This window comes from Manis pentadactyla, chromosome 6 (assembly GCF_030020395.1).
Source record: "Manis pentadactyla isolate mManPen7 chromosome 6, mManPen7.hap1, whole genome shotgun sequence".
NCBI classification, from domain to species: domain Eukaryota; kingdom Metazoa; phylum Chordata; class Mammalia; order Pholidota; family Manidae; genus Manis; species Manis pentadactyla.
Genome location: NC_080024.1, coordinates 41,626,328 through 41,650,767, shown reverse-complemented (window position 1 = coordinate 41,650,767; position 24,440 = coordinate 41,626,328). Strand labels below are relative to the sequence as shown.

Below are 24,440 nucleotides of genomic sequence, written 5' to 3'. Positions count from 1 at the left end.
GAGACATCCCTGACGAGGCGGTGCCTGAACGACGTCCGCAGTGAACGCCGTTTGGACAGCTAGGTAAGGATCCTGAGGGTAGTGTGATTGAGACGGCGCCTGTGGATGTGGTGTGGCTGACTGGCTGGTGGGTGTTAGAAAACTCGGTTCGAATTTGTGTGTTTGCTGGCTTTGTGTCCCTTGTCTTTTTCTGGCTTCTTTTTGTAATAATAATGGGACAGGCTCAAGTAACACCTAAGACCCTGCTCCTGAGCCACTTCCCTGAGATCCGTGCCAAGGCTCACAATTATGGCATGGAAGTAAAGAAAGGTAAGTTTGATACCCTCTACTCTAAAGAATGGCCTGCTTTTAAGGTGGGCTGGCTACCCAGGGGACCTTTTCCCTGGACATTATTAAGAGAGTCCGAGATATTATCAGCCGGCCCAAATTACAGGGCCACCCGGACCAATACCCATATATTTTAATGTGGCAGGCTTTGGTGGAAAGTCCACCCTCCTGGCTAAAACCATTTGACCCCGAGAAGCCTGAGGACACCCCTCCCCCCGAGTACTGGCCATCTCTCGGGCTCTCCACCACCCGACTGCACCCACTCTTACGGCCAGTTCAAAACTCCCAGGGGACCCTTCCAAGGAACCCATCTTACAGAAAGGGTTGGACCTGTACCCCTCCCTGATAGACTTAGATCTTGAAGAAACCCAGAGACCCCCTCCATACATGTCTGTGGCGCCGCTCCAACCTAAGGCGGCCGCCCCTCCCGAGCCCCCTCATCCGCCTCCCCGTCAGCCCTCACAGCCCCAACCCAGGGACCAGCAAGGGGATTAAGGCCCCGCAGGCACAGGGAAGAGACCTCAGAAGAGGAATCGTCCTCCTTCACCTCAGCCAGGGCGCCCGTTGTCCCCGTATGGGCCCTGGGTGGTACTGGCCCAGGTGAGGAATGATCTTACCAGTATTGTCCCTTTTCAAGTAATTATCTGTATAACTGGAAAGCTCAGAACCCCCCTTTTTCTGAAGACCCAAGGGGTCTAACAGACTTATTTGAGTCTGTCATGCATACACATAACCCCACCTGGGACGATTGTCAGCAGCTCCTTAAGACCTTGTTCACTACTGAAGAGCGCGAGCGAATCCTCACCAAGGCCAGAAAGAATGTCCCCGACGTCAATGGACGTCCGACAACCTTGCCGAACCTGATCGAGCGCTTCCCCCTGAATAGACCGGAATGGGACTTAGGGAACGCAGAAGGTAGGGAGCGTCTCCGAGTCTACCGCCAGACTCTTATGGCGGGTCTCCAAGCGGCAGCACGCCGCCCCACGAATTTGGCTAAGGTAACAGTTGTAATGCAAGGGGAAAGTGAAAGCCTGGCCGTGTTTTTAGAACACCTCTATGATGCTTATAGACGGTACACCCCTCTACACCCCTTGGCATAGGAGAATCAGCCAGCTATAATTATGTCCTTTATAAACCAAGCTGCGCCAGATATTAGGAAAAAATTATATAAGCAAGAAGGATTGGGGGAAATGACCATTCGCGATCTGATGAAAGTGGCAGAGAGGGTTTTCAACACTCGAGAGACCCCGGAAGAAAGAGAGGATAGGATCAGAAAAGACAATCAGGAGTTGCAGGAAAGAATTAGGGAAGAAGACAGAGAGCACCTGGGTAGGGAAAACAGAAGGCAGCAGATGGAGATGGCCAAAATTCTACTGGCAGGGGTGCAAGGCACAGCCCGGGGAAGACCAGGTCCAAGCGGACCCGCCCGACTTTGGAAACCATGGTGCGGGCTACATAGGGGATAGTGTGCGATCTACAAAGAATATGGACATTGGGAGAGGGAATGCCGCAAGTGCCAGGGCCAGACCAGACAAGACGCTCAGGTTTTTCTGGCAGGAATGGATAGTGACTAGGGGAGACGGGACTCGGGTCCCCTCCCCAAGTCTTGGGTAACTGTGTATGTAGAGGGGAAACCAATGGGATTCATGGTAGATACAGAAGCCCAGTACTCAGTTTTAAACAAGCCTACAGAGCCCCTGTCTCAGAAAACCAGCCTGGTGCAAGGCGCAACTGGGTCCAAAGTTTATCGATGGACCAGTAAGTGCCAGGTGGACTTGGGCCGTAATCAAGTGACCCACTCCTTCCTGGTTATCCCTGAGTGCCCGGCCCCCTTGTTAGGGCGTGATCTCCTAACCAAGGTCCAGGCCCATATCCACTTTGAGCTGGACAGCATCAAAGTGATGGACAGCCAAGCACAGCTCCTTCATGTCCTGACCCTGTCCCTCATGGATGAGCATCGCTTGTTTGCCATGCATGGCACCTCTCCCCCTACAGAGTGGCCCCACGAGTTGGATTACTAGTTTAGAATGTACCCTCAGGCATGGGCAGAAATAGCGGGTGTGGGTCTGGCAGCCCACCGAGCACCAGTAGTGGTCGAAGTCAAACCCTTGGCCCAGCCCATTCGGGTCCGACAATACTCCGTGTCCACTGAGGCACGAAAGGGGATTGCCCCACACATTAACCGCCTCTTAGAAGCTGGGATACTGAAACCCTGCCACTCCACCTGGAACACCCACTTCTTCCCGTTAAGAAACCAGGGGGAAAAGATTACAGGCCAGTCCAGGACTTGAGGGAAGTAAATAAGAGAACCGAAGACATCCACCCCACAGTCCCCAACCCTTACACCTTACTAAGTCACTCGCCCCGTTCACATGTTTGGTACACCACCCTAGACATAAAGGATGTTTTTTTAAGCATAGCCCTGGCACCCAGCAGCCAATACATTTTTGCCTTTGAATGGCACGATGACAACACGGGAACCCCTGGACGGTTTACTTGGACTAGAATGCCACAGGCTTCAAAAACTCTCCAACCCTGTTTAATGAAGCCTTAAATCAGGACCTGGACTCGTTTCGCCAGAGCCATGATTCAGTTACACTCCTGCAGTATGTAGATGACTTGCTTCTCACAGCCCCCACCGAGTCCAAATGCCGACAGGCCACTGGAGACCTCCTCCAGGAACTAGGACAATTGGTCTATCAAGCCAGTGCAAAGAAGGCTCAAATATGCAGGCAGACAGTCACTTACCTAGGATATGAATTAAGCAAAGGTACCAGATGGCTAACAAAGGCCATGAAAGAGACTATTCTTAGGCTTCCTGTCCCGACCTCAGTCTGAGAGGTCTGCGAGTTTCTAGGGACAGCAGGCTACTGCCGACTATGGATTTTGGGGTATGCTGAGATAGCAAGGCCCCTGTATGAAGCAGTCAAACATAAGGCCCCCTGGGCCTGGGCCAAAACAACAAAAGGCCTTTGATGAACTCAAGACTGTCCTCTTAAAGGCACCAGCCCTGGCGTTACCAGACCCCCTAAAATCCTTCACCCTCTTTGTCGATGAGAGGAAGGGGATAGCAAAAGGAGTGCTAATGCAGCAGCTGGGGCCATGGAAGCGTCCGGTTGCCTATTTATCCAAAAAACTCGATCCAGTTGCAGCAGAATGGCCCCCATGTCTAAGGATCATCGCCGCAGTGGCCCTAATGGTAAAAGACGCAGACAAACTCACCTTTGGGCAGCATCTAAAGGTGGTAACTCCTCATGCGATCGAGGGAGTCCTGAAGCACCCCCCTGGTAAGTGGATGACCAATACCCGCCTGACCCATTAGCAGGGACTCCTGTTGGATGCACCCCGGATCATCTTTGCCAAACCTGCTCTAAATCCAGCCACCCTTCTGCTGACCCCAGATCTAGAGGTCCCCCTGCATGAATGCCAAGAAATCCTGGCAGAGCTCACCCAGGTGCACCCTGACCTCCAGGACGTCGCCCTCCCCAACAGTGAGTTGGTATGGTACACTGGCGGAAGCAGCTTCATCATGGACGGGATGCGAAGGGCAGGCATGGCAGTAGTAGACCAAGACGGGAATGTCATCTGGAGTGCCTCGCTTCCCCTGGGGACCTCAGCCCAAAAAGCCGAACTGATTGCGCTGGCAGAGGCGCTAGAATGAGCTGAAGAGAGACGGGTGACTGTAGCCACTATGCTTTCGCCACTGTCCATGTGCATGGTGCCATCTACTGGGAGAGGGGCTTTGTTACAGCAGAAGGAAAGAACTACGCAATCTCCCAGAGGTACAGAGGTTGCTAGCGGCTGTGCAAAAGCCCCGGGCAGTTGCAGTGGTTCACATCCCTGGACACCAGTCTGCCCGAACCCCGGAAGCTGAGGGAAACCGGTGAGCAGATGAGGCCGCAAAAAAGGCGGCAGTAGCTTCACCAGCTTTGGCACTCGCCCTGCCAGCACCCAAGCTTCCGCGCCTGCCCCCGTGACCTGATTACACCCCAGAAGATCTCCAGTGGATCCAAAACCACCACTGCCCAGAGCTTGATCAACATGGGTGGCATCGAGACCCAGAAGGAAGACTAATACTGCCAGAAAAACTAGGACTGTTCCTCCTTTCCAACCTGCACCAAGCCACCCATTTAGGAAAGAGAAAGTTGCTGACAGTTCTCGAGTCTGCCCGCCTTAAGTTCCCCTGACAAGCCGTCCAGATCCAGGAAATCGTGGACCGATATGTCGGGTGCCAGGCTATGAGACCCAGTAGGAAGGGACACCTGCACGCAGGTACAAGGGTATGGGGGAGGGAGCCAGGACGGAGCTGGGGCGTAGCTTTTACTGAAGTGAAGTCTGGGAAGTATGGGTATAAGTACTTGCTAGTATTTGTTGATACTTTGTCAGGCTGGGTAGAAGCCTTCCCCACGAAACGAGAGACTGTCCAGGTTGTTGCTAAGGCATTACTAGAAGAAATCATACCCCAATATGGGGTCCCCGAGGTTTTAGGGTCTGATAACGGTCTGGCTTTCATCAGTAAAGTCCTACAAGGACTGGCCCAAGTGGTGGGGACCAATTGGAAGTTACATTGTGAATATAATCCCCAGAGCTCAGGGCAAGTAGAAAGAATGAATTGGACCCTGAAAGAGACCTTATCTAAATTAGCCATTGAGACTGGTGGGGACTGGGTGACCCTCCTTCCCTGTGCTATCTTCCGGGTTCGGAACTCCTCTTATGTGCACAGATTGACTCCCTTCGAAATTCTATATGGGAGACCACCCCCCATTATTGTCCGTGCCTTGCCGGACCAAGACCCTAATGTAACCCCAAATTATCTAGCCAGTTTGAAGGCCCTGCAGGAAGTCCAACATGAGATTTGGCCCTTGGTGCGCTCTTTGTATGAGACAACAGACACACTGAACCCAGAACATGGCATCGCCCCATGGGATTGGGTATGGGTAAAGAGGCACAGGACCCGAACTTTAGAAAAAAGATGTAAAGGTCCTTACGTAGTTCTTCTGGTTACCCCAACTGCCTTAAAGGTTGATGGCATTGGACCTTGGGTCCACCACTCCCATGTGCGCCGAGCCACCCAGCCAGAGCAAAGACAAGCCAGAGAGTGGACCGTGCGGCGGCACCCTGATAACCCCCTGAAATTACAGATCTCGAGACCTCGAGAACACCCCTTACCTCCCACCCAGTCTGATGATGAAGTGGCTACTAGTCCTGACCCTGCTCAACAACTGGAAAGAAAACCATGCAGAGAACAACCCTCATCGACCTTATAAGCAGACATGGATCCTGATGGATGGAAAAACTGGTAAAACCCTCAACGAAACCTCCAGCACGGCCCCACTAAACACCTGGTTCCCTGACTTATACTTTAACCTAGACAAGACATCGAAGGAATGAAAGGGGGAAACTGGCATAAAGCGCAGCGCCGGATCTCTGTAAGTCGAAATGGGTTGTATGCATGTCCTGGGTTTCAGAAAGGACCAGAGAGGCTTCAGTGTGGAGGAGTTGAGTCCCTTTACCGTGCACAATGGAGTTGTGTTACCACCAATGATGGAGAGCAAAAATGGCAAGTAACCCCGCTCCTCATCACTCTCTCTTTTATTAAGCCATGCACCCAAACTTGGTACAATTCTAACTGCAATCTAGTAAAGCTCCAGTTTACAGAAGAAGTGAAAAGAGATAAGCTATGGCTATCAGGGTTAACTTGGGGCCTACTTCTTTATCAGAAACCTGTGTTTGGAACTCTTCTCCAGATCAAATTGAGAACCACGCTGATAGTCAAAGCTCCTGTGGGTGCAAATCTAGTGTTAGCTCCTCCCGCCCCCCACCCCAATCAGGTATTGGTAATGAGTCCAATAAGTCCAAATCAGGCATTGGCTCCTCCCACCCCTACTAAAAGCTCAGATAACAAGAGCACCCCGAAAAAGGTAACAAAACCCCAGACTCTTATCCACAATACAGTGCTGGCAGGAGGTGTGGTTGTGAGCGCTTCTAGTCACCTAATCTCTTCTCCTTGGCTCACCATGCTGGGCCTTATGGCTGGGCTCATCTTCATAGGAGGTACCTCTGTGACCCCCCTGGCACCTGCTGTGCAGGCCGCTGAGGACCCCCTATGGAAACAGATGCACGCTATGTATGAGACCCTTAACACTACCAGCCCTGACCTCACAGCCTCCTGCTGGCTGTGTTATGATATAAAACCTCAATTTTATGAAGCCATAGGCCTAACTGCCACTTATAATGTATTAACTAGTGTGAATCCCTCTCAGTGTTCATGGGGAGACGGTAAAATAGGCTTAACTCCACAGCATATAAGTGGTAAAAGGACCTGCCAGGGGAAAGTGCCACAGGATAAACAAAGTTTATGCACTTCCATAAATGCCGCCCCTAGTTGGAATAACATAAAGTGGCTAACCCCAGGAAGTGATGCATGGTGGATATGTTCCATGACTGGCCTCACCCCGTGCCTCTCAACCTCAGTCCTTAACGCTTCTAAAGAGTTCTGTATCCTAGTGACTGTGATACCCCACATCCTCTACCACCCCCAGAAAGCATGTGTTCACATTGGAGTAAAGACACGAGCCTAAGAGATAAGAGAGAGCCCATCACTGCTCTAACCATTGCTACTCTATTCAGTTTAGGACTAGCTGGGGCCGGAACTGGCATAGCCTCTCTGGCCACTCAACAAGCAGGTATGTCATCCCTAAGAGCAGCCATAGATGAAGATATAGAGAGAATAGAGACCTCCTTAGTCATTTAGAAAAATCTCTCACCTCCCAATCCGAACTCGTACTCTAAAATAGAAGAGGGCTTGATTTATTGTTCCTCCAACAAGGGGGATTATGTGCTGCGCTAGGAGAAGAATGCTGTTTTTACGCTGATCATACAGGAGTAGTAAAAAAATCCATGGCTAAAGTAAGAGAAGGATTAACCAAGAGAAAGAGAGAAAGAGAAGCAAAACAAAACTGGTTTGAAGCATGGTTTAATAGGTCTCCCTGGTTCATCACCCTAGTTTCTACCCTAGTTGGCCCATAATTTTACTTATATTCATTTTAACTTTTGGCCCCTGCATTCTAAACAAACTTATTAATTCTGTAAAAGACCGTGTTAATACCGTCCAACTCCTGTTCTTGAGACAACAATACGAAAAGTTGCTCCCTCCTGAGAGCCCCTACGACTGCCCTACCAGTGAGCAAGATTCCTCATTGTAACAACAAAAAGGGGAGAATGTAAGAATGAATTAGCATGAGAATGGCCATCTTAAGGGCCGAAAAGCCATTTTCTGAGTATGTGACTCAGGAAAGGAGGAACTGGGTAAGGCTTGATAATCAGGTGTTGAAGAACAAGTTAATCATAGACACCGGGTTGTGGGCGGCTGCGACCCTGGTCAGCTAATCGTGCATACCGAGTAGTGGGCGGTTGCCACTCTGGTCAGCTTATCTTGCTGAAGCTCCCTAACATTTGAGGAGTGGTCTTATCTTGCTTTTGCTTAACCCCAGGATGTGGCACAAGCCAAAAATTATGGAAAATTACTGTAAGTGCTTTTTGAAAATGCCATATAAGCACCTGGCTTTGAGTGCTCTGGGTCCTTGTTGAAACCCGCTGCGCCGGGCAGACACTTGGACCCCAGCTAGCTGGAAATAAACCCCGCTGTGTGACTTGCATTATCGTGAGTGTCTTCTGTCTATTTGAGAGGTGGTCAACTCCGGACCCTAACACTTAGAGCCGATTCTCCTCTTAAAGGCATTGACCTAAGAAGAAACCTTTTTGTCCCCTGACCCCATACCTCAGTTGTCTCCCACTGCACTGCTTTCTTTGCAGTTTCTCTCTCTGTTTGAAATTGCTTTTTTAGAGCTTCTATGCATTCAGCATGAAATTCTGCTTCCATTTTGGACTCTTCTGTCATCCGTTCTCTGTTTTGAAAAAGACAGATGATAGATCACTTTAGAAATCATCTTAGGAGGTAAGATATTCCTGGAGGGGAATTTGCAAGTGTCCAAAGGTGTGTGATTTACAAATGAGATCAATTACCAGGTAAACTACACTGATCTGGAGCTCATAACAAAAGGAAAAAAACCATTTACCTGTAGCATTAAAAACAAAAAGTCATTCTATATAAAAGGATCCAACCAAACCAGTGAAATACATACTCTTGTACTCTTGTCTTAACCAATATTGAATAGTCTTGAGCAACATCTGGCCAGATCACAAATATGAAAAATACCTTCTGTGCTTTAGCTTACCCTTGTCTCCCATATCAATAATGTTCACTACCTGAAAGGAATAAAGATCTATGTGCACAGTGCATTTCCCTTGGTTTTAATTAATAACATTTTCATGGAATGTTGTTAATATCTAAGTCATATTTACCTAGACACAGTTTAAGACAAGACTTTGGCAGCTCGACCTGAACTTGATGGGTTTGATCTAACTAACCTCAGACCAAAACTGAAAACAATTAGTGTTTTAGCATTTGCTTAGACGGAGTCACCCACTCCTGGACAAGTTATTGTGACTGCTGTTATTCCCTTTCCAAATCATACTTTTAAAGGATGCATAAGGATTTGACGGAGGAGGCTTGGCAGAAACAGTCCTTTCTGTCAAAAGCAGCGAGCTGAGGGGAGGGCTGACGAGGGTATCCATTTGACCACACACCAGCCAGCCGGCATCTGCTGTGCTCGGTCCTGCCTGTTCTTACCATGGCTCTTTGCTGGGGTATCAGCTCAAAGTAGGAGACAAGGGTTTTCTGGTTTATGTGAATCAGCCAAACTTACTCCCCCTGAGGCTCTTCCCTACTTTCTCTGTGACTACACTGCCCTTACTTGAACGTTTCCAAACTGCGTCGCTCCAGTTCTTTGGTTTCCAGTTTCTGTTGAACATTGTCAAGCTTTGTCTGCAGGTGTTTATTTGTCTGGAGAGCTTGCCCCAGGCTCATCGCCAGTTTCCTGTTGTCTTCTGTCGCTACATCTAGAGCTTTTTGTAGAGTCTTCATCTGAAAGAAGTGTTTTTAATTCCACAATAATAGATGCAAGAAGTTCATAACATCATATATTCACTCCTTACGCTTTATTATCAGGTGGAAACAATAATTGGAACCAGAACCAGAGGTTCCAGATGCCTAGACTATGTATGTGGGAACTGATTACAGACATTGCTTAGGAAACTCTTAGAACGAATGGGAATGGTAATGTTCCATTAGATCACTAGAGAGCTTTGGAAAATAGAGTCAACTTAATTTATCCTACTTTTAAAATTTTAGACTAGTTGAATTCCCTCCTCCTGATCCTATGACCTTCTGGTCTTGCTGCCTAGAGAGATAAGAACTGACAACTTGTATATCCTTGTATATCCTTCCAGAAAAAGCTTATTTATATGAAATACCCATATTTTGTATATGTGCCTATATACAGCTGTATATTCATGTGTGTGTGCATATACATGTGAGCACACACAGGTGTGTGTCTTATTAATAGTGGGATCACTCTAGCTACTACTGCCTGAGATAAAAGTTAATCTCCAAGCCCTTTACCTTCTACAGTCATTTATGCATTAAAAAATGAAAATAATTTGGACCATATAAGACACAGAGAACTAGGCCTAACTGAAACTCACTATAAGACAGCAGGTGCATTTCCCATTTGTAATTATGTCACTGTCCAAAGCACAGATTTGAATGGGAAGGAAATTTACCAATTTTTTTTTCTATTTTTCTAAAATACAAGAGGACAATTCAATAAATAAATAAAAAATAATAATCTATAAAACCCTGACCCATACCTCACTGTTGTGCTGGGCATCCACAACAAGCATTCTCGCCTGCCACTGGTCCACTTCTGCTTCTAGTTTCTGCACCCTCTGTTGATTTAGAGCCCTGAAATTGGAAAACACAGAATAGGTAACTATAGAAAAGAACCACCCAGGTATAATACTGTTGGGACTTAGAGGGCACTCTTCTTACAAGAAGCCCACATAGCATATGGAGTAGGCTACAGATGCTCAGAGTATCTGAGAGTTGACAGGTGACAATCAGCAGCCTCGACTTCATATTAAGAAACAGGCTTCTATGGATTAAAATTTGTCCCATCTGTAATTTAATTTGCCTTGGTACATTAAACTATCAATACATGTTAAAGACTAACCTATGGGCTGGTAATTTTATTGTGCGCTGTGTGTCTGTGTGTGTGTATTACTAGTACAAAACTATCACCTCTGGATAGATTGTCTTGCTGTCTTTGCATCTAGAAACAAAAGCTACCTGGAATTTTACTATGAATGGTAAATATTTTTAATAACCATCACTTTGTTTTTTTAAGCTCAGATACACACAATATGTAAAAAATAAAGCAGCACAATGAAGGATATAAAACTCACTTGTACTCCCATAACATAGAGGTAACATGTACCACTAAGACACTGCAGTTTATTTTAGAGGTTTTCCTAAATTCAGACCATTTGTTCATTTACCTAAAAGGGAAACTTTTATGTAACTTTGAAACATTCCAAGTAGTCTACCTATAAAACATGCCTAGCAGTCGTTCTCAGAATGGTTCTAAAATAATTATTAATCTTTAAATAGGACACTGATAAATGGATAATTAATTCAAACTAAAGTAGGCACTTAGCTTCAATTATCCTGACAATTACTATTCTTTAGCCCTAAAGGGAGGTTTAAATGGTATAGAATACAGCAAGGGTATTACAGCAACATATCACATGAATTTCTAGAATACATACTCTTTTATATCACTACAAAATATGAGAATTTTGAATTTCAGAAATCAGGGTTATTTCTAATTCCATATTTTCCCTAATTTGCTAGTTCTTTAAACACCATGAGTTTTTCACAAAGGAAGCTCTATAAAGTGACTTTGTTTCTTGATGGCACACTGCTCCTTACTATGCATTAGAAAATTACAAGTACAAAGACAGAAAAATAATCTCCAGTACCTTTCTTTCTTGAGGCCTGCAATCTCCGAGTCCCTCAGCCCAAGCTCTGTTTGGACTTTTTCCAGAGCAGCTTGCATCTTACTGTGAGAAGCCAGCATGGTCTCCAACATGAGTGTAACTTTGCAGTTGTCTTCTTTAGCCTCTGCCAATTGCTGCTGAAAGTTTCCCCCCTAACAGATAATGAGACAAGACAGAAATATTTGATGCTTTCTGGTTACTCTGCTGCTGCTCAGTCCCCTTACTTCCAGGGAAGAGCATGGAAACCAGCCATAGTAGAATGCTCCAAGGAATAAAGTACATTTTTATTTTGTTTATGTTATTGTGTCTTTGAGAAAAAGACAACTAGACCCCTTATCCTATGGATCCTATGGAGACTGAGCAGGGCTTCCCAACAACTGTCAAAGTTCCAGCACATAATGGAACTGGAGACCTCAGGATCGACAACCTCTGGGGTCTAATGGTGGTCCCATGTTGGCCTGCGCTGGGCCTGCTCAGCTATCTTATGATGGGGGGGCAAGAACAAAACACATGTGGAACTCATCAATTCTTTTAGGAAAAAATAAAGTAGAAGCTGCTGAAGAATGATGTAACTCACAGCCCTCTTCAGAGATGCAAAATCTAGTAGCTGCTGTCAAGGACAAGTTTGGGCTGTGACCTCTGTTCCCATCAAGCAAATAAGCAAATACACTGTTAACTAGAAAGCATTTAGTGATTTAACAATATGAAATCACAGCATTTTTATATCATGTTAATAAGACATAAGTAGGCAGAAGTTGTTATTACCTAGGTCAGATGTGTTTCAACAGAAAAATTTGGACTTTTGATGATTTTAAGACAGGAATTTTAAAAATTGGAGTTAAGTTATATATTTTTAAGGGAAACATTTTAAAGGTCTTCTAAAGTTTCCATTACAAAAAAAATCCTCTGACCAATCCTCATTTTTTCTTAGCAAAGTGACAAGAAATGATTATGTCTTGCAAAAGATTTCATAAGAGCCTCATCTCAGAAAGAGACTTCAAAGAGGACTGATGCCTTGCCTTCTTATTCTCCCCGTCCTCCAAAGCCTCGAGGTCTCCTTTCAACTTCTGACTCTCTCTCGGGGCTACATCACGACACTTCATTGTTTGTGAGAGCTCCTCCTCATTCTTTTCAAGAATGGATTTCTCCTTGGTAGGAAAAAAGGAATGGTAACTTTTCCAAAGCATAATAAGATGCAGCAATTTAGAAATCAAACTTAAAATGTTTAATTAAATATTCTTACTATAAATAAGAACCAGCATTGTTCATTGTTTTCCCTTTAAAGGAAACTACAAAGCAAAGAAACCTGAATAAACATGGACAAGCCTAATATATGGTTTGTGATGATCAAAGTACAGAATAAGGGGTAAAGGAGATAAGACAATGAAGCTAAGATGTAAAATGACAGAGAAACACGATCCTGGAATTTGAAAATTTAATGTAAGTACATGAATAGAATAAAAGCAAAGATGATTAAGTACTAAATAGTGTCACAGAAGAATGAACCCTTATTAGAAGTATTACATTTTTATATCTCAAAACACTTACTGTATCTACATAATCATTTCAGGTGGTCTTCTTACTAAATATCACTCTTTTAAAAAATTTTATTTTGAAATAATTATAGACCTACAGGATGTTGCAAAAAAAAGTGCAGAGTCCCATGTACTCTTTGCCCTGCTTCTAATGAGTCATGTTTTACATTGCTGTAGTTCAACACCAAAACCAGGAAATTGACTTTGGTTCATTATTGTTAATTAGATTAGTGGACTATAGACCTTACTCAGTTTTCACCATTTTTTAACATCTGTTCATCTGTGCGTGTGCACATGTGCATAGCTTTATGAACATTTTTATGTGAATGCCAGCACAGTCAAGATACAGAACCATTCCACCACCACAAAAGATTTCACTTGTGGTATTTCTTTGTATTCATATCCCCCCAAGCACAACCCCTGGCAACCGTTTTCTATTTCTATATAGAATTTAATATAATGTCATTTAATACAACTGATTTTTGTATAGGTAATACATTCACATTATTCTGTAACAGCTTTACTGGGGTATAATTGACATAAAATAAGCTGTGTATAGTTACAGTGTATCTTTCATGTGTATAAACTCTTGAAACCATAATCAAAACACTGAACATCTCCATCATCCCAAAAGTTCCCTTATGCCTCCTTGTAATCTCTCCCTTCTCTCCTCCTGTTCCTACATCTCTACCCAAAGCAACAACCGATCTGTGTTTCCTATCACAATAAATTAGTTTTTGTTTTCTAGAATTTTATATAAATGTAATCATATGTACTTTTTTGAATGGCTTCTTTCATTCAGCATAATTATTTTGAGATTCATTCAATCTTTCGTGTTTATCAATAGTTCATTCCTTTCTGTTGCTGAATGGTATTCTGTTATGGGGTATGCCACAATTTACTTATCCATTCATCTGCTGGACACTTGAGTTATTTCCAGTTTTAAGCTATTACAAACAGATATGCTGTGAAAAGTTGTGTACAAGTTTCTGTGCAGGCGTATGCTTTCATTATCTTTGGTAGATACTTGGGAGTGGAATGGCTGGGTCATACTGTAGTGGTTATGTTTCACTTTTAAAGAAACTACCAACCAGTTTCCCAAGTGTTTGCATTACATTACCTTCCTTTTAGCAGTGTATGAGGCTTCCAGTTGTTCTACATCCTCACTAACACTTGGTATGACCAGCTTTTCAATTTACACATTCTAATGGGTATGGAGGCTTATCTCATTGTGGTTTTAATTTGCATTTCCCTAACGACTAGTGTTTAACATCTTTTCAAGGCCTTATTTACCATCCATATATATCTTTTTGGTGGAAAGCCTGTTCAAATATTTTGCCCATTCTTTTTCTTTGATTTTCCTAGTGAGTTTTGAGAATTTTTAATATTTTGGAGGCAAGTCCTTTATCAGATAGGTGATTTGCAAACATTTTCTTCCAGTGTATAGTTTATCTTCTGATTATCTTACCAATATCTTTGAAAAGCACAGCTGTCAATTTATCATCTTTTTCCTTTATGACATTATGCTTTTGATGTCAACGCTTAAGAAATCTGTGTAATTTGAGGTCACAAAGATTTCCTCCTGTTTTCTTCTAAACATTTTATAGTTTTAGGTTTTACATTTAGGGCTCTGATCAATTGTGAGTTAATTTTTATATACAGTGTGAGGTATAGATCAAAGGATTTTTGTTTGCTTTTGCATATGCCTATCTAATTGCTCCAGCACTGTGTGCTGAAAAGGCCCTCCTTTTTCTGCTTTCACTTTTGTTGAAAATGAAATGTTCATAAAGTTATTTTGAGTAGAAAGCACAGTTCACATTACACTTCAGGTACATAAGAGTGAAGTGTAAAATCTCCCAAACACTGAGTTTCCTTACGCAAAACTAAGTTTTTAAAAAATTTAAATTGATTTTATATAAAATCAATGTATTATGAGTTAGGTATCTGTGCATTACAAGTGTATATATTCTTTGTCTTCTACCCCTTTGGAACACAAACAGTAAAATTCTACATGTACTCTTCCGAATCTTGTTTTAAACTATACATACACACATATGTATATATGTCTTTCAGCAGTATTCCAAACCATAGATACACAATGATTTATTTGGCCAGTGTCTTATTGATGGAATTTTGTTTGTTTCCAGTGTTTTGCTACTACCAAACAAGGTTACGAGTAACCTTGTAAACATGTCACGAGTAACCTTGTAAACATGTCACATGTACAAGCTAGTGTATCTGTAGGCAAGAGTCCTAGAAGTACAATTGTGGGGGAAAGTAATAAGTATTGTCAAATTGCCCTCCAGAGGAAGTTGTACCATTTTATACTCCCAACAGCAAAAAAGAATGTTTTCCCCACACTTTCCTCAAGGTTGTTACACTTCTTTAAAACTTTTCACCTGTAACACTTAAAATACTTTTTCTGTGAGGATCCAAAAATAGTACCCAAGCTGCCAATATATAGGTTCTAAAAACCTATTTGATTTTGTTTTAGAAAGGTACAAAAGACAGACTGTATTTTATAACCTTCTTATAAACACAATTTTACTAGTGTTTATAAGGCCACTAGCAAAATATGTTCACAGAAATGTTCTAGTCAACTGTAGAAGACAAGCTATAGTACTTACTATTTTCATGTATCAAACAAAGATGGATGCTCTAAAAAGTTTTCTTTGGAAAATATTTTCCATGTTCAAGTTCTTAGGGCTTTAAAGTATTTCTCTCTTAAAATCAGACTTTCTCTAAATATTTTACTGCAGATATTAAGGTTAGGTAGACATCTTTAAATTAAAAAAAAATTTTTTTAAACCTGAATGGTTACTGTTGAGGCAAATGTGGTATTTCTATGTCCAAAATAAAAATGAATTATGTGATAGCCAGAGTAATAGTTTCATTCTACCTTGTCAGTTTTTCCTATTTGTGAAGAACCTGGTTACTTTATTGTTACTCGTACCTCCAAACATTATCTTTCTGGGTTGTTACTACTTTGCTTCATTGTGGTTTAAGTTGGAATTACCTTACGATTTAATTTGTGGTCTTCACTTACCGAATTCAGTTTAAGAAAATTTGGCGACTCATCATTTATTAATGGTCTTGAAGCAAGAATGTCTATTTTACCTTCCAGCCTCCCCTCCATAGTTTTAATAGCATTGAAAAGAGTCTTTAGAGAGATTCCAGAGTCTCCAATCTCCTGAGAAGATCTCAAAGTCCGGGTTGGAGCACAGGTCACAGGGCGTGTGGAGTCGGGAGTAACTCTGGGCAGTCCAGCGGAGGCAGCTCTTTCCTTCCCAGTGTTCGCGTGGGGCCGATAGCTTTCAGGGGGCCTGGAAAGTGCAGGCCTCTCCGGAGACTTCCTTCTTCTGGGCAGCATCACCAATTAGAAACAGTAAGATCAACTCAAGTAGAATTGTTTCGAGTTTCCCTTTTACTAGAGAAACAACACAATGTTCTAAATGAAACCGCAGTGGAAAATATGCTTGGAAATGTATTCCTTTGCTTTTAGAATGAAGAAATCGCACTGTAAAGTATGTCCTAGTGAAGAAACACACTTTGAATCAAACTCCCTGTAGAAGAGCCTATCTCACAAAGGCCCTGTTTACCAGCATGCTCAGGGGTTAGAACCCTAACAGGATTCCATTTGAAGTCACAATATGGTTGCTTGGTTACCAGGGCTTTATGTGCACACAGTTACAGATACAAAAGGTGCACATGCTTATGCTGAAAAAGATTTAAAAAATGATAATTTCATACATGGTAAATTTATAAGACACTGAAATGAATCTCTTTAGGTAACACATTCCTGGGTTATTTTCTTCACTAAATGTTGTGTATATGTGTTTTGTCTAACTTTCTTTACTCATTTACTAAAATGCTCTGTGACCTGCAGAAGGTCTTCAGCTTCAGTGGCCACATACTGACAAGTAATCACCTTCACTACTAACAGATCTTTCAGGTGAGCTGTTGCGGGTGTGTCTTGGTGGCACTGAGTTCTGAGTTTGCCTGTAATTCAAAAACCAAAGGTACTTCTTTAACATCTGCCGAAAGTTTTAAGGCTTCCTCTGTGAAACCACTTCCCCTATGAAAGCATTTCTCAATGTTTCCATCGTAACGGTGCTCCCTATGAGTGCTCATAATACAATCTATTCTGCTTCTGAAAGGCATAACTCTCTATTCTGTAATGAAGTTTATTGACTATATTCCTAGACCTCTAAAATTAGAGCATAGGCCAGTTGATATACCAATCCTGCTTCAGGCATCTTTATGCATTTCTCTATGGCTTAGCAGAAACTTGTGGGTAGTGGGTGTTTAAAAAGTGTTCATTGAATTTAGTCAAGTGAGAGAATATTCATCTTTGTGGGATTTGTATGTTAAGGTGGGGAGAAAGTCATCAATTTCTTAAAAACTAATTCAAATAATACAGCAGCAATCTGTTTCCTAGTTATTAATCAGACCTGAGCATATTTCCACTCTAGAGCCTTGTTCATCTTGCATAGATGGTCATTCTGTGAAGTGGTTTCAGCAAAAGACTGTAGTTGTTCTTCTAGCTGTTTAACTTTTATCTAGGGGGAAAACAGTAACAAAATAAGCCCATTTATTTTATATATATGTACACACACACACACACACAGATGTACACACTAAAGGGGAAGAAGGACGTCACAAGTTTTGCAAAAATCAGAGAATCCTTAAAACATGTAAAAAAGCAATCCTGAGTTTTTCTAATCATATGAAGAATGCTATTTCACTAATACAGCTATTTCAACAGCCAAAAGTGGGCTACAGCCATTTAACGTGCTGAGATTACTCGTTTGGTTTCTGTTGCTTGAATTAGTAGAGTTTGTCAAGTTTTCCAAATACTCCAAATTAACATGATTTAGGAATGTCACAGTGAGACTTTGTGGGTAATATATTTCATTTTCAAAGGAATTGTGGTACCTAGCATTCAAAACCCTTTTTTTAGTATGGATAATAAGAATTGTCATTGTGCAAGGAGATATAGATTGTCTTTTACCAACAGGATTACAGAAGTGTAATAAATGGAATTCTTATACACTAAATTATATTTTTAAACTAAGCCATAAAGATGACTTCTCACATCTTTCTCTTTAAAGAAAATGATCATTTGGAGGGATAAAATCATTAATATTTACTCACAGATCTCCAAATGTGTTTTTCCACATTTTCTTTCTTTTATTCCTAAGCATCTTCTATAAATCAGCAATTAACATTAGTGAGCCTATCCCTAAATTAGGGAAAATTTCATCAAGAATTTTTTATTTAAATCAATTTTTTCTTCCCTTGATAGGTTTGCTTGTTTCCTCCCTATGGAGGGTAAACACCTCTTGGAGATAGCTACTGGACATTTTCAGGTAGTGTTAAAATTTGAGTGCTAATACTGTTTGATTGGAAAGGTTGCATGGAAACACATTCTGTCTCAGGAAATACCTCGTTTCATCAGCAGCATCCCCCTCTGCCTATTTCTGTTGCTCTTTGCCAGTGTACAGTATAAAACTGCTGCGGTTCTCCCCAAAGGCATCAGTAAGAGTCCATCATGATTTTCATTTAAGATTCAAAATTAAAATGGCTGCTTCGAAAGAGAGGTACCGATGCAACAATTGTTCTTATTTTAAATATAAGCAGACTGCTGTTAACCTATAGACCCAGTGGGAAATGGACTGATATACTTTGAAGACTTTTAGATTTGCCTCTCTTCAAGCAAAACACAGAATATCTTTATTTCATAATATTTCTCAGATAATTTATCCTAACTCAGTCTCTGGGTACTCAATAAAATGCCCTGAAACTTGTCAGATGTCATGTTTTCATCTATGAAGCACTTTAATTTGTGTATTAAGTTTCTTATATGACAGGATTTCTAATTCATGGTATTCAAATGGGAAAGAACATAGAAGCAAATCCTGCTGCCCCCAAGAGATCTGGTGTTTCTGTGTCATTAAAATCCAAGCAGCTTTCACAGCTAGTTTATCAGCCAGTCTCAGGTACAGCAGTAATTTAGATCAAGGTCATGTGTTTATCATTTCCATTCTTTTTCAATAATTTTATTTTAACTGTATCTCTAAACAGTATATTTTATTATTTGATGATATTCATTCATGTTAACATGTATTCTATAGCCTCTTATGTAAACTGGTTTCTAAACTGGTAGAACTACTTAGGAAAATTTGACAAACTCTAGTAAAATTCAAGATATGTGCATCCTACAATCCAGTAATTTTCTTCCCACCAATTATACCTAGCCTAGGAAATCTTTTGCATATGAGTACAAGGAGACATATACAAGAATTCATCATACCAGCATTGTTTTTAAGCAATTGGAAACTGCCTAATTATCTATGAACAGAATATGAGCAGAAAAAAGGCATGCATTCTCCTTAGGATTATGAGGATAACTTCAAATATTATGTAATTGAGGTCTAAAAGGTTTAGATAATAACATCAGACTCACTAACAAATTTTAAATTTATTCCATTCCCAGCCAAATTTTGGTTTTAGGTTGGCTATGAGCACTTAGAGATTTTTCCTAAGTACTTAAGAATATATTTCATTCCTTTCAGGAAAGATAAGGACAAAATCATGGGTCATAGCTTCAATAGCATTATTAGTTTTACAAAGGAGAAAGTTCTTCTGTACCTGTAGTTATCTATGCACCCAGCCTATACTACTATCTATCTTTGCCAGTGAGAAGTAGGTAAGAGAGGTGTGTTTCTCCCTCTCATCTTATAGGTGAATAGATAAAACTCAAGAAAATTAAGATTGCTCAGGGTTACACAGGTATAGATGATTATACTTAAATGCATCACTGCCTCTGGAAAATATTAATTAAAAACGCACAAATAGTGATTAAATAGCTTTCTCTTTTTTACAGGCACTGTTCCACACCCAAGGTTTATCAACTGCCCTTAAGATAGCCTGCCATTTCTGGGCCTGTTCTCTTCAGCTAATCTATGGTAAGCACCTTCAGCAGATGAATTGAGTTACAACTGACATGTCTGTCAAGCCTCTAGTAGATTATTTATAAAATCAGCTCAATACAGGCATACCTCAGAGATACTGGGTTCAGTTCCAGACCACAGCAATACAGCAAATATTGCAAAAGAGCAAATCAAATGATTTTTTTGGTTTCCCAGGACTTACAAAAGTTATACAGTGTAGCTTATTAGGTATACAGAAGCAGTATGTCTGAATAAAAAATCCATGTATATACCTGAAAGAAAAAATACTTTATTGCTAAAAAATGCTAACCATCAGCTGAGCTTTCAGGGATCTTTAATGATCACCATAACAAAGATAATGAAAAAGTTTGAAATGTTGTGAGTATTACCAAAATGTGATGGAAACATGAAGTGACCAAATACTGTAGAAAAAATGATATCAATGTTAGCACACATAATGTAGGTGGGGGAACATGGGAAAGGCAGTATATACAGAGAAGACAAGTAATGATTCTATAGCATCTTACTATGCTGATGGACAGTGACTGTAATGGGGTATGTGGGGGGACTTGATAATAGGGGGAGTCTAGTAACCATAATGTTCAAGTAATTATGCATTAATGATATCAAAATTAAAAAATTAAAAAAATTAAATGTATCTATAGATTTATTTGATACAGGGTTGCCACAAACCTTCAATTTGTAAAATCTGTATAAAGTGAAGCGCAATAAAATGAGGTATGTCTGCAGCTGCCAAGCCTAACTGGACTTCACTTCATCCCATGTAGTCCAATGATCCTTGACTATTGCTGCACATGGAATCACCCCATAGCTTTCAGAAGTACTGAACCTACTCCCCAAGATTCCAATTGAATTGCTGTAGGGTGCAAGCCTTGTCATGGTGATTTTTTCCCTCATATTTTATTATGAACAATTTTAAAGATACAGAAAAGTTGAGAGAATTTTACTGTGAATGTATGTACACCCACCATCCAAATTCTACCATTAACATTTTTTGTACTTGCTTATCGCCTAACTATCCATCTTTCATTTTCATTTCCTCTATCCATCCACTTTCCTTTTCTCTTTTTCAGTATCAATGTGCAATAGTATATTGTTTTCAAATATAGAACACAGTGGTTCAACAGTTACCCCTGTTATTAAATCCCCAGCCCTTCCAGTGAGGGTACTATTTATCAATGTAGGAAGACGTTACAGAATCATTAATTGTATTCTCTTTGCTTAACTACCATTCCTGTGACCAACGACTATTGTGATTGCAAATTATTGTGCCCCAATATCCCCTTTACCCTCCCTCCAACCCCCAACCCCTCCCCCTTGGTAACCACTAGTCCCTTCTCAGTGTCTATGAATCTGCTGCGATTTTGTTCCTTCTGTTTTGCTTTGTTTTTATACTCCACATATAAGCAAAATCATTTGGTATTTGTCTTTCCCGCTTGATATACAGTCTTACAAAGGTTCACATGAGCAACATTGTGGTTACTACATTCCCCCCTATTATCAAGTCCCCACCACATGCCCTATTATAGTCACTGTCCATCAGTTAGATGCTATAGAATCACTAGTCTTCTCTGTGCTATACTGTCTTCCCTGTGCCCCTCCCTGCCCGCCCCCTGCACATTATGTGTGCTAATCTTAATGCCCCTTTTTCCTCTTATCCCTCCCTTCCCGCCCATCCTCCCCAGTCCCTTTCCCTTTGGTAACACTTAGTCCATTCTTGGGCTTTGTGAGTCTGCTGCTGTTTTGTTCCTTCAGTTTTTGCATTGTTGTTATACTCCACAGATGAGTGAAATCATTTGGTACTTGTCTTTCTCTGCCTGGCTTATTTCACTGAGCATAATACCCTCTAACTCCATCCATATTGTTGCAAATGGGTAGGATTTGTTTTCTTCTTATGGCTGAATAATATTCCATTGTGTATATGTACCACTTCTTTATCCATTTATCTACTGATGGATACTTAGGTTGCTTCCATCTCTTGGCTATTGTAAATAGTGCTGCGATAAACATAGGAGTGCATATGTCTTTTTGAATCTGTGATCTTGATTTTTTCAGGTAAATTCCTAGGAGTGGAATACCTGGGTCAAATGGTATTTCTATTTTTAGTTTTTTGAGGAATCTCCATTTTGCTTTTCATAATTGTTGAACTAGTTTACATTCCCACCAGCAGTCTATAGGAGGGTTCCCCTTTCTCCACATAGTCGCCAGCATCTGTTATTTCTTGTCTTTTGCGTAGAGGCTATCTTAACTTGTGTGAAGTGATATCTAATTGTGGTTTTAATTTGCATTTCTCTGATGGTTAGCAATGTGGAGGATCTTTTCATGTGCTTGTCAACCATCTGTATTTCTTCTTTGGAGAAGCGTCTGTTCAGGTATCTACCCATTTTTTAATCGGGTTATTTGTGTTTTGGGTGTTGAGGCATGTGAGTTCTTTATATATTTTGGATGTTAACCCCTTATCAGATGAGTCACTTATGAATAAATTCTCCCATATTGTAAGGTGCCTTTTTGTCCTGCTGATGGCATCCTTTGCTGTACAGAAGATTTTAGTTTGGTGTAGTACCACTTATTCATTTTTTATTTTATTTCCCTTGCCTGTGGAGATGTGTCCAAGAAAAAGTTGCTCATGTTTATGTTCAAGAAATTTTTGCCTGTGTTTCTTTCTAACAGTTTTGTGGTTTCATGACTTACATTCAGGTCTTTGATCCAGTTTGAGTTTACCTTTGTGTATAGGGTTAGACAATAAATTGGTTTCATTTTCTGACATGTAGCTGTCCAGTTTTCCCTACACCAGTTGTTGAAGAGGCTGTCATTTCCCCATTGTATATTCACGGCTCCTTTATCATACATTAATTGACCATATATGTGTGGGTTTATATCTGGGATCTCTATTCTGTTCCATTGATCTATGGGTTCGTTCTTGTGCCAGTACCAAATTGTTTTGTTTACTGTGGTTTTGTAGTAGAGCTTGAAGTCAGGGAGCATAATCCCTCCAGCTCTGTTCTTCCTTCTCAGTATTGCTTTGGCTATTTGGGGTCTTTTATGGTTCCATATGAATTTTAGAACTATTTATTCTAGTTCATTGAAGAATGCTTTTGGTGTTTTGATAGGGATTGCACTGAATCTGTAGACTGCCTCAGACAGGATGGCCATTTTGACAACATTAATTCTTCCTGTCCATGTGCACAGATTTCCTTTTTTGTTGTTTTCTATAATTTCTCTCATGAGGGTCTTATAGTTTCCAGAGTAGAGATCTTTCACCTCATTGGTTAGGTTTATTCCTAGCTCTTTTATTCTTTTTGATGCAATTTTAAGTGGAGTTGTTTTCCTGATTTCTCTTTCTGCTAGTTCGTTGTTAGTATATAGGAATGGAAGATATTTCTGTGTATTAATTTTGTATCTTGCAACCTTTGAATTCAGCTGTTAGTTCTAGTAGTTTTTTGGTAGAGTTGTTAGGGTTTTCTATGTAAATATCGTGTCATCTGCCAATAGTGAGAGTTTAACTACTTCCTTACCAATTTCAATGCCTTTTATCTCTGTGTTGTCTGATTGCCTTGGCTAGAACCTCCAGTATTGTGTTGAATGAAAGTGGGGAGAGTGGGCATCGTTGTCTTGTTACCGATCTTAGAGAAAAAGCTTTCAGCTTTTCTTGAGAAAATACCCATTTCTTGAGAGTTTTTATCATGAATGGATGTTGAATTTTGTCGCATACTTTTTCAGCATCTATGGAGATGATCATGTGGTTCCTGTCCTTCTTTTTGTTAATGTGGTGGATGATGTTGATGGATTCTAGAATGTTGTACCATCCTTGCATCCCTGGAATAAATCCTGCTTGTTCATGATGGATGATCATTTTGATGTATTTTTGAATTTGGTTTGCTAATATTTTGTTGAGTATTTTTGCGTCTATGTTCATCAGGGATATTTGTCTGTAATTTCCTTTTTTTGTGGTGTCTTTACCTAGTTTTGGTATTAGAGTGATGCTGGCCTCATAGAATGAGTTCAGAAGTATTCCCTCCTCTTCTACTCTTTGGAAAACTTAAAGGAGGATGGGTATTAGGTCTTCACTAAATGAGGAAATTCAGTGGTGAACCCATCTGGTCCAGGAGTTTTGTTCTTAGGTAGTTTTTTGATTACCACTTCAATTTCGTTGCTGGTAATTGGTCTGTTCAGATTTTCTGTTTCTTCCTGGGTCAGCCTTGGAAGATTGTATTTTTCTAGAAAGTTGTCAATTTCTTCTAGGTTATCCAGTTTGTTAGCATATAATTTTTCACAGTATTCTCTAATAATTCTTTGTACTTCTGTGGTGTCCATAGTGATTTTTCCTTTCTCATTTCTGATTCTGTTTATGTGTGTAGACTCTCTTCTTTTCTTGATAATTCTGGCTACGGGTTTATCTATTTTGTTTATTTTCTCAAAGAACCAGCTCTTGCTTTCATTGATTCTTTCTATTGTTTTATTCTTCTCAATTTTATTTATTTTTGCTCTAATATTTATTATGTCCCTCCTTCTACTGACTTTGGGCCTCATTTGTTCTTCTTTTTCTAGTTTCATTAATTGTGAGTTTATATTGCTGATATGGGATTGTTCCTCTTTCCTGAGGTAGGCCTGTATTGCAATATACTTTCCTCTCAGCATGGCCTCC

General features: G+C 41.0%; 3 protein-coding genes across 5 annotated transcripts in view; 2 read left to right on the top strand and 1 right to left on the bottom strand.

Annotated features, from left to right (window-relative positions):
- The window catches only part of LOC130684083 (coiled-coil domain-containing protein 150-like), a 29,346-nt gene extending 12,771 nt beyond the window's left edge, over window positions 1-16,575 (bottom strand). The window contains 6 exon segments of the mRNA XM_057503754.1: window positions 8,108-8,234; window positions 9,144-9,313; window positions 10,099-10,192; window positions 11,269-11,438; window positions 12,306-12,434; window positions 15,868-16,575. Of these exon segments, the coding sequence (XP_057359737.1) occupies window positions 8,108-8,234; window positions 9,144-9,313; window positions 10,099-10,192; window positions 11,269-11,438; window positions 12,306-12,434; window positions 15,868-16,191 (1,014 nt within the window). The 5' untranslated portion in view covers window positions 16,192-16,575.
- Window positions 1-24,440, top strand: part of LOC130684078 (uncharacterized protein C2orf66-like) — a 109,385-nt gene that overhangs the window by 32,464 nt on the left and 52,481 nt on the right. The window lies entirely within an intron of this gene.
- LOC130684076 (uncharacterized) lies at window positions 2,871-5,673 on the top strand. Of its 2 annotated transcripts, none has more exons than XM_057503740.1 (2): window positions 2,871-3,614; window positions 3,708-5,673. In XM_057503740.1, exons 1-2 carry the CDS (start codon window positions 3,245-3,247, stop codon window positions 3,986-3,988), a joined length of 651 nt encoding a protein of 216 aa, XP_057359723.1. In that variant the 5' UTR covers window positions 2,871-3,244; the 3' UTR covers window positions 3,989-5,673. The 2 variants fall into 2 exon arrangements, with proteins under 2 accessions (XP_057359723.1, XP_057359724.1); XM_057503741.1 differs by having other exon boundaries at window positions 3,245-3,614; window positions 3,729-5,673.